General features: G+C 49.9%; 1 protein-coding gene across 1 annotated transcript; it reads left to right on the top strand.

Moving 5' to 3' along the window:
- Positions 1 to 7,395: 7,395 nt before the first annotated feature.
- Positions 7,396 to 8,694, top strand: Gja8 (gap junction protein alpha 8). The gene has a single exon (XM_026381657.1). It carries the CDS (start codon positions 7,396 to 7,398, stop codon positions 8,692 to 8,694), a length of 1,299 nt encoding a protein of 432 aa, XP_026237442.1.
- The last annotated feature ends 1,669 nt before the right edge of the window (positions 8,695 to 10,363 follow it).

The following is a 10,363-nucleotide window of genomic DNA, read 5'->3' as shown; positions in this document are numbered from 1 at the left end:
AGGCAGTTATTATTTTCTGTATTTTTACAGAGGAGAAAACTGAGGCTGAGAGAGGCTGAAGGAGTCTCCCATGAAGAAGAAGCAAATAGAGCAACCCCCAGAGGCAGGTTTTCAACCTCAGATTCTATCATCTTTTCACACGTAAGTTCCTCATTGTTCCCAAAATGCACCCTGCTACAAGAATGCCACCCACCACCGCATTATCCAAAATGTCAATATCGAATATCATATTTTAGGGTATTACAGAATATAAAGTTAAAGTTTGCATTTGGATTTTATTATGTCTTGTGTTCTAGAGATTTCTTTGCACCAAATAATACAACCACCATTAGAAGATACCCATGCAAAAGACCTGCTGAGTTAACTCTGATTCCTGGTAGGTATCGACACCCATCTCTCAGTGATAGAGGAGATGAACCTTGCTCCCCATCTCCTTCAAATTCTCCTAGAAGTACTTGATTTAGAGGTAGTATTTTCTTCTTCTTTTTTTAATTGAGGTAGTATTTTCAAGGACTTTCTAGCTGTACACAGGACTGATGACAAAAATGATTCCATCAGTTGTTTCCTATTAGTGGAGTATAATCTGTCCACAGAGTAAATAAGCCAAGAAAACACTAAAGCTAGATTTGCTGGGTGTGGTGGCGCACATCTGTGATCCCAGCAACTCAGGAGGCTGAGGCAGGACGACCACAAGTTTGAAACCAGCCTCAGCCGCTTCGTGAGGCCCTAAGCAAATGAGCAAGACCTTGTCCCCAAATAAAAAGCACTAAAGGGCTGAGACTGTAGCTCAGTGGTAACGTGCCCCTGGATTCAAACCCAGCACTTACTTGTCCAAACCTGAGGGTCAAGGGCAAGCTCAGAGCTATGGTGGCATTCTGTCCAGACTCCAACACATCCCCTCCTGCCACCTCTCACAAAGCGGCTGGGAGAAGATGCCGCCCGTCACCTGAGTCAGGTTGGCTGGGGAGTCCTGGAGCAGTGAAGACAAGCTTTGTCAGCCTGGGGGCCTCTGGAGGAAACAAACTTCAGGAGACAACTGAACTGAAAGGTCTCCAAAGGAGAATGACTGGGCTTCTTCCACTCCTCTGGTCTCCTGTCTCACGGAAACTGGTGGCACAGCCGCGACCGTATCGTAACCGAAGGGTTCCCTAGAGGGCATTGTCTCCGAGTGGACCTTCAAACTTGAGAGTTGTAAAGGAACCAGAAGTAAATAGGGCTGTGTCCTCGTGCCCATTACAATAGAGTGGAACTCGAGGCTCACTCCACGTGGGCACCATCCATCTTCAAACTGCCGCCATTAAAATTCGATATGTCCAGGGCCTCAGACAGGACAGCGGGTGGCAGAAGTGGAGGGAAGTGGTGACACAAATACTCACACTCTTTTTGGGGGGGTGGGGAGCATCCGTTTACTCTCACAGTCGTCTTCAAGTTAGTAATCATACTTTGCAGACTTCCTAAAACCATCCAAGTTTTAATCATCTTTGCTTCATTTCTTTCCACAAGTAAAATTTGTATTGGGGTAAAATCCCCCCATTTATCATTTGGAAAATGGGGTCAAAACTACCACTTTTTATGTCAGGGCCACGGTCGGGTTCAGACAGTGAGAAGGGAATGGGTCTCAGAAAGCATGGGCGCCTGCCCCCAGGCTGACTTTCCAACCATTAGGCCACAGTGTACCTAACTGGTATTTCACCCCAGAGCCTCTGGGTGAGCAAACACATCACACCCCCATTGTGCAGAAAAATGTTGGCTGACTCTGTGGAATGCCCTGGATTCAGTCGCAGCTTCTCAAAAATGTTTGAAATTACAAGTGTGATATAGTGGGAAATATCACTGACTTAACGATGGCACCGAGATTCTTTAGAGCGTGGGGGCTTCCTTTTAAAGAGGAGGACCAGATGCTAACAGTTTGGAGACACGAGAACAGACCACCAATGGAGGATAAAATATCGTCCTTCAAAAGTGCCCACCGCTCGCTCTCAGTCTGACCTGGGGCAGAGGGCTCCACACAGGACCTCTTACTGTCCTGACGGTACTAAGACTCTCTGAGATGATGGTGAGACCCTGGCTGGCGCCCTCCTGTTCAGAGGCCAGTCTGTGCTGAGAGGAACCGGGGGCCCCCTGGCTTTCACAGATCAGCCCCCCTCCTCCCGCGGCCGACCCAGCTCTCCCATTCTCTCCCTCCTATTGTTCTCCAAACATCCCTCCCTCCATGAAAGCCGTCTGGCTGGGAGCTTAGCGTCGTGCTGGACAGTAAAACCCACCCATCAGGGCGCATCCAGTCATATCTGCTCAGTCGTGCAGCAGGGCCGGGGCGGGGTGCACAAGTGGGAGGTGGGCTTTTAGGCGGCCAAGGAAAGACTCCAAAGTTGCCATTTTGCTGCTGCGCGCCAAGAGGGAAGGACAGCCCCTGTTTCTCCGTGGGACCTACTCACATTGGCAAGTTTTCCTCGGGGGGCGTCGGGGTATGGCCTTCCCCCACACACTTCTTGCTCAGCCACAGACAGGAGGCTGGGGAATGGGAAGGCTGCCACGGGGGCTCCCTCTCGGGCCTGGACAGCTAGGTTCCGAGTCCACCTCTGAAAACCCCGAAGTGGGTCCCGGGTCGGTAGAGGAAGGACGGAGAGCGCGGGAGTAGTCGGGCGGGAGGAATAGGCGGTGGACACCACGGCAGCCTGGCTTCTTAGGTCCTGTCGTTTTCAGAATGACCAACGTGTCCCTGGGAACCCAGAGAAACCTAGACCAAGTGTCCAGTTCCTGAACGTCTCCCCTTTTTCCACCCCAACTCCGTGAGGGGAATAAGTCACAGTGGCCGAGGGCCATGGGCGCAGGGGAGGCCTCCAGCTCAGGGTTTGAAGCTCAGGACGGATCTGGTGAGCATCAACATCTTCCTGGGAGCAGGTTCTGTCGTCTGTCTAGGAGCGGCCGGTTAGTGGCCCTCGAAAAACAAGAATGGAGGCACATTTATACCCCATGACCACCTGGAGTGTAGGGGACCGCTAACTCTTCAGCAACTTGGTAACGTGGGTGTTCATCGTGGTAACAAGCCTCTTCAAAGCTAGGATAAGGCTGCGCCCTGCTGGAAATCGCCCTGGCTTGGAGTGGGAAGACCAGGGCTCACACTCTGGCTCTACCCCTCTAGGAAGCCAGATTGGGAGACTTATTAAAACTCCCCGTCTGTCTGTCCCTCTCTGGCTCCGGAGGTTGTTAATGCCTCGTTCCTGGTTCCCAAACATCCCTCTGTGGATTTCACTTCTAGGCCAAGACGAAGTTTCCAGAAGCCTGTGTTGAAAATATGACAATGATAAAACAAACAATGTAGTAGAATATGTTCAATTTAAAGGCCTGTCTTTTGTTCTGAAATTATGTCCTTTCTAAGTGTTCCAGGACATACTGACTTAATTTAACTTGAAACATTTAACTTAACATCTTTAAGTATTAAAACCCCCTTTTGTAAAATGACAGTGAAAACAGACCGTAATCATCAGTCATTTTTTTATTAAATTTTATTTTGTATTCTAATTTGTTATATATGACAGCAGAATGCATGACAGTTCATATTACACACAGAGAGCACATTGTTTCAAATCTCTGTATACAGTGTATACAGAGGTCACCCTATTTTGGTGGTGTTGATGTTGCTATAGAAGTCTGTGAGATCCAAATCTGAGAGTCACCGGCCTGGTTCATAGTTTGTTATAGGAAATGAAATAAGATATATGAAAGTGTATCACTTCAAGGACAGGGATACTCCAACGTAAAGCACTATTTTAATCATTACTTCAAGCCCTAATTCTCTGGTAGGATGTTCCTACAGATACATGGAGGCCCTGGGGTTGGAGACTTGAACCCCACTGGTTTATTTTCCATTTTTATTGATTTGTTCACTAAATTGTCACAAGCAAAATAAAACAGAGAGAGAATGGAAAATTCTTCCTTGATTTAGACTTCTCCCTGCTCCAGGGGAATATCTGGCTCCTCTGATCTGACTTTAAGCTTTCATTGTTGGAAGGCACTTCCCTTGGCTCCTCTGAAGTCTCTCCTTAACAGTACAGTTGGCATGTTTAACTCTCCTTTCAAGTGGAAAGATTCTGTCGTAAGCTAGTTTCTCTTCTTCAATTAATACAGATAACTAGACACAGCCAGGCATGGTGGCACATGCCTGTTATCCCAGCGGCTTGGGATGCTGAGGCAGGGGGATTGCCAAATTCAAAGCCAGCCTCAGCAAGACCCTGAGCAATTTAGTGAGACCCTGTCTCAAAATTTAAAAATAAAAATGAAAAGGGCTAGGGATGGGAATGTGGTTCAGATGTTGAGTGCCCTGGGTTCATTCAATCCCTAGTACTGGGGGGGGGGCGGGGGGAAGCCACTGGAACAATGCTAGCATAGCAGGATAAAGCACACAGCTTTGTTTGGTTTTACTGTGGAAATTACTAGTGTAGTGGTTAGGAGTAGTAAAAAAAGGGGGGGGGTTGGTAGTGGAAATTACTAGTGTAGTGGTTCTTGTGTCATGAATATATAAAATTCATAAGACAAGAAGCACCCAGTTTATATTTTTTATCTCATACAAAATAAGCCTTTTTTGTTTCAAAATAGCTGGTCTGAGATAGATTTACTATCCTTCTTGGTACTCACCACTGCTTTTCGAGTTCTTACTATGATTATGCTGATAAAGGAAGAGGACTGGAGTTCCCTGGACATTGCTAGTACTGATACTGGATGCACTCACATAGAGAATTTTGGATCTGTTTGTTTGTAACAGGGATAGAACCCAGGGGCACTCTACCACTGAACTACATCCCCAGACATTTTTATTTATTATCTTGCTAAATTTCCCAGGCTGGACTTGAACTTGCAATCCTCCTGTTTCAGCCTCCAAATTGCTGGGATTACAGGCACGCACCACCATGCCCAGCTAGAATTTCAGATCTCAAAATGATTATCATCAGGCTGGGGCTGGGGCTGTAGCTCAGTGGTAGAGCACTTGTCTCACACAGGTGAGGCACTGGGTTCGATCTTCAGCACCACATAAAAATAAAAAATATATATTTACAACTAAAAAATAATTTTTAATGATTACCATCAGTTCTATATGCTGGTGTCTATGGAACTCCCACACTGTAAAGTGCTTTGTTCTGTGTTGTGAGGGTTCATGGTGGAGGGAGCCAAAATGATTCTAGCCATCCAAGACTTTTGGATCCTAAGTGGGGAAACAAGACCGATGGACATCGTTTTGAGAGCATGTACTCACCACACACATTTCTAAGAGTATGGTTAAATACTCATAGAAACACAAAACAACCAATATGGTCCAATACAGGTAAGGCTGACCAAACTGAAGTTTAAGTGAGATACCAATAGTAAAGCATTAGATTTAGAATACATTAAAACCAGATTTGACCTTACAGGAGAAATTATAATGATTAGTGTTTTAACATAAATTTTAGATTGAACTGTTGGATAAGAAATGGACGTTTTCCCAGCTGTCACCAGTGGGCTTCACTCTGGGACTGCTTACCCAATTGTGAGGCTTCCCGCCTGTTTTCTGGATTTTTAGGGAAGAGCTGACAGTTTACAGAGCAAACACTAGATTTAACTATAGCATGAGCGAATTAAAAGCAGGTACCCGTGGCTGGGATTCTAAGCTGCAGGTTCTGAAGACCTCCTACTCTCCATTCCACACGCCTACAAGGAATTCTTCCCAGTGCCAATTCATGCCACAGCTGCCCTGATCTTTTCAGGACAGAACTACTACAGAATACCTTACCTGATGGGAAATTTCTGGGATTCTGAAAGGAGTAATGCCCCCTGATCTCCAAAGAAAGTAGACAGATGTGCATACCATAAGATGTGCATACAGGTGGGCATTGCCTATTCCTGCAGCTAGTGTGCTATCACCAGGTTCTGTCTGTCCAAGCTCCGAATGACAGGGTGGAGGGAGGCTTTAAGATGCCACTTTGCTTATCCATCACCAAAGTTGAAAATCATTCCTAATTTAAGATACCATTTTTTTTTTACCACTCTTTCAAGTGTTCAACAAATATCACTATCAGTAAAAGCAGCCGGCATACCCCTTCAGTCCCATGTGCTCCTTATCCTATGTGGTGGGGCATGGCGGGAAGATCATGTTTAAAAGGGATTCTTTTCTATAGACCAAAATTTTAGCTCTATTAAAACAACCATATGCTGGGAAATGGTATTGGCCAAATTATACTTTTATGTTGTGTGCATGTACAAATATGTAACAACAAATCCCACTATTATGTACACCTACAGTGTACCAATTTAAAAAATAAGCGTATGTTACAGACCCCGAAACCTCTTCCCTCTGTGGGATATTAAAAGTGCTCCAGTGGGCCTGTCTCAACCTGTAACAGGACTCCTTCCCGAAGCACGCTTTCTGTTCTTTGGATTTAAAAGAGTAATAATAAAAATATACTGCCCTCAATTCGTAAAACTATTAAGGCGGCTTTTCAGATTTCAACCTCTAGGAGAGAAAACATAAATTAAGAGCACAGAAGCCAGAGAACTGTGTGGCTCTGATGGCAAGCAGTATTTCTCGGTGGTGTAGTGAAAAGGACCCAGCTTTGGGGATCAGGCACAAACGACTAGTGTTTAGCTGTCTCATCTTAAACAATCTGTTTAGCCTCCCAGAGCCTGTGTTTTCCCATGTGTTGGAATCGAATTAGTTAGACGTGAGCCAGGCACTGACTACCCAGGAGTAAGTAATAAACACGGCCCCTGTCATCATGGAGATCAGCCTAGCAGGGCAAATTAAATAATATAATGCCAAAGGCCTGTCCCACAGAAGGTGTTTGACAAATGTCAGTTCTACCCATTTCCCTTCAAACATAAGATCATTAGAAATTCCCACACCGTGAGAAGAAAGGTGGCTGTAGATAACTTCATACACATTTTGTCGGGGACCCAGATACCCAGGGGGTATGGTTTTCAGTGTTACGTCTCATGAACCTTCCGTTGATACATGATCTTGTTTAAATCCATCTGACCGTGGGTCTCTATTTATGGCCCACAGGAAATCCTGATTTTTGGGGTGGAATTCAGGGAATCACATAGATATTGCCTCTTGGATCCTTTCAGAATATCTGTGAAATGGATGAAAACATAGGGTCATCCAACCCGTTCTCTGTGGAGCTGAAAGCCCATTTTACAGACGGAGCTGATGCTCCTTTTGTCCTGGGGCGCAGGAGGCCTGGGAAGCCATGGGAGCAGGTTCTGTCGCCCTGTGGTCCCCGCGTGCCCGTGTGCGCAAAGGAAGCCTGCGGTCCCCGGCGCCCCGGCGGCTGCAGCAGCTCGGAAGGAGCGGGAGGGAGCGGGAGGGACGGGCCGAGTGGCCAGGGGGCTCAGCCTTTGCCTTCCCCGCAGGTGGCCAGCATGGGCGACTGGAGCTTCCTGGGCAACATCCTGGAGGAGGTGAACGAGCACTCGACCGTCATCGGGCGCGTGTGGCTCACGGTGCTCTTCATCTTCCGCATCCTCATCCTGGGCACGGCCGCCGAGTTCGTGTGGGGCGACGAGCAGTCGGACTTCGTGTGCAACACGCAGCAGCCGGGCTGCGAGAACGTGTGCTACGACGAGGCCTTCCCCATCTCGCACATCCGCCTCTGGGTGCTGCAGATCATCTTCGTGTCCACGCCGTCGCTCATGTACGTGGGCCACGCCGTGCACCACGTGCGCATGCAGGAGAAGCGCCGCGAGCGCGAGGCCCAGGAGCCGCCCGCCGAGGCCGAGCGCGCCGACCAGGGCAGCGTGCGCAAGGGCAGCGGCAGCAGCCAGGGCGCCAAGAAGTTCCGGCTGGAGGGCACGCTGCTGCGCACCTACCTCTGCCACATCGTCTTCAAGACGCTCTTCGAGGTGGGCTTCGTGGTGGGCCACTACTTCCTCTACGGCTTCCGCATCCTGCCGCTCTACCGCTGCAGCCGCTGGCCCTGCCCCAACGTGGTGGACTGCTTCGTGTCCAGGCCCACCGAGAAGACCATCTTCATCCTGTTCATGCTGTCCGTGGCCTCCGTGTCCCTCTTCCTCAACATCCTGGAGATGAGCCACCTGGGCCTCAAGGGCATCCGCTCGGCCTTCCGGAGGCCGGCGGAGCAGCCGCCGGCGGAGATGCCCGAGAAGTCCCTGCACTCCATCGCCGTCTCCTCCATCCAGAAAGCCAAGGGCTACCAGCTCCTGGAGGAGGAGAAGATCGTGTCCCACTACTTCCCCCTGACTGAGGTCGGCCTGGTGGAGACCAGCCCCCTGGCGGCCCAGCCTTTCGGTGGTCAGTTCGAGGAGAAGATGGGCGCGGGGCCGCTGGCGGACCTGGCCCGGGGCTACCCCGAGACGCTGCCCTCCTACGCGCAGGTGGGAGCCCAGGAGGGCGCCGGGGAGGAGCCGCCCGCGGAGGAGGGAGCAGAGCCTGAAGTCGGGGAGAAGCCGCGAGAGGGCGAGAGGGCCACCCTGGAAGGGCAGGACGCGGTGGCCGTGCCAGACGGGGACAAAGTCGAGACCCCGGCGGTGGGAAAGGAGGGTGACAAAGAAGAGCTGCAGGCCGAGAAGATGACCAAGCAGGGGCTGACGGCAGAGAAGGCGCCTTCACTCTGTCCGGAGCTGACCGCTGAGGAGGCCAGGCCCCTGAGCAGGCTGAGCAAAGCCAGCAGCCGGGCCCGGTCAGATGATCTGACCATATGAAGTGAGGCCGAAGACAGACACCCCTCCCCAGCTAATACAGGGCAAGATGAAACAACGAGGTGCCGACGTCCTTTGAGTCTTCTGTCCCCTCTGGTCACCGCTGTCCCGGGTTGGACAGATGCAGCCATTTTGGAACAGCGCATGCTGTACAACTAGAAAACAGCCTCTCCCCTACACGAGAACTACCAGGATGGACCCACTGACCGCCAAGTTCCCAGTCCCGTGACTGTCCTGTCCTATACTCCAGCGGCCGCGGGGGACTTCACTTTGATCCTCATTTCTCCATGGAAACCCTTCCAGTCAGAACTGTGGTTATGCATAGCCTCTTCTCAGTCCTGTCTCAAGCTAACTCAGCCAGACTCTATCAGCACAGCCCCTCCCGAACACCAGCCGCGTGCTCCGACGTCGAGGTCTCCACTGACCGCCTACAGGACCCCTGCGCGGATCTGAACTGGGAAGTAGGGCCTGCTCTCCTGCCTGCAGAGAAGTGGGGCTGTGAAAGTTGAAGAGCAGGGCCAGCTGCCTGCTCCAGTTCCAGGTAATCGTCACCTTGCAGTGTCACCTGGTCATCTGATTTCCCAAGAGAAGCCAGAAATTCAAACTTGTAATTGAAGTTTCCAAAAATTTTTAACATTGGCAACTAAATTGTAGATACAATATATGGGTCAAATGAAATGTGTGCAAACCAGATTTAACCTGCAAGGGCACCAATTTGCAACGCCAGCAAACATTAGTCAGCCCGGCTCTCCTGTGGGATTGGTCTCATTATTTATGGTCTCAACTCCTTTTTGTAGCTTCCAAATGTCATTTCAGCACGTGGGAGTGTTAGTGTGAGTCCCCAGTCCAGGAGATGCCCTGCGTTCGTACCATTCCTTTGCATCACTGGAGCCCCTAGGTTCTGAAAGAAGGAATTTGGCCCTGAACGCCGCCGTCAGAGAAGGAGCAAGAGGCTGAAATTGCTCCCCGAGAAATGAAAAGGCTTTAGGCTTTGAGGTCTGTTCACAGTTTTGTTGCCTGAAGCAACACTTTGTTTTGTTTTGGTTTTAATTTTCCTCTCCTAACACCAGTTCTTAGCCTAAAATCTACACCTTCCTTCATAAGGGGCCAAGAGGAGGGCCAGTTCTGAGCTGGAGGACACCTACTCACAGGCCTGTCCTCGCAAGATCAGCTCTCAGGTCTTGCCTAGCACAAGACAAGTACCCAAGGAGCCATCAGAATAGCAACTGGGGGACCTCTTACCAGGTGGGCGCCACAGAGGAGAGGAATCTTGTAGTTCTCCTGCCCTGTTTCCCCACAACCAGCCCACCTCAAACCAGAACCCAGTCAGGGGAAGTCCTCTAGGGAATTCCTGTCTCACACTGGAGGCAGTTTTACCTGGGGTCTGTCGATTTCCAGAGCAGAGAGAGAAGTGGTAACTCAGGTGGTCTGTGTAAACCAAACCAAGGCTCACGGACTTCAGTGCCAACCAAGGCGTCGTAGGTGCAGAAACCAGGTCCACAGCAGGGAGCTGGCAGGAGGCCACCAGAGGGCCTGAGGAAGTACTTTAAAAAGCCTGCCTTTCTCCCCTGCCCACATGGAAGACCGTGTCTTGACCTCTGATGACCACCTTCCTTGAAGAGGAAGGGGCATACCTAGAAGAGCAGGGCTATGCCTTTCCAAAGCAAGCCTT

The sequence above is a fragment of the Urocitellus parryii genome, chromosome 11, assembly GCF_045843805.1.
Source record: "Urocitellus parryii isolate mUroPar1 chromosome 11, mUroPar1.hap1, whole genome shotgun sequence".
Lineage (NCBI taxonomy): Eukaryota > Metazoa > Chordata > Mammalia > Rodentia > Sciuridae > Urocitellus > Urocitellus parryii.
The sequence above is the reverse complement of the archived record's forward strand: the minus strand, read 5'-3'. Positions and strand labels throughout refer to the sequence as shown.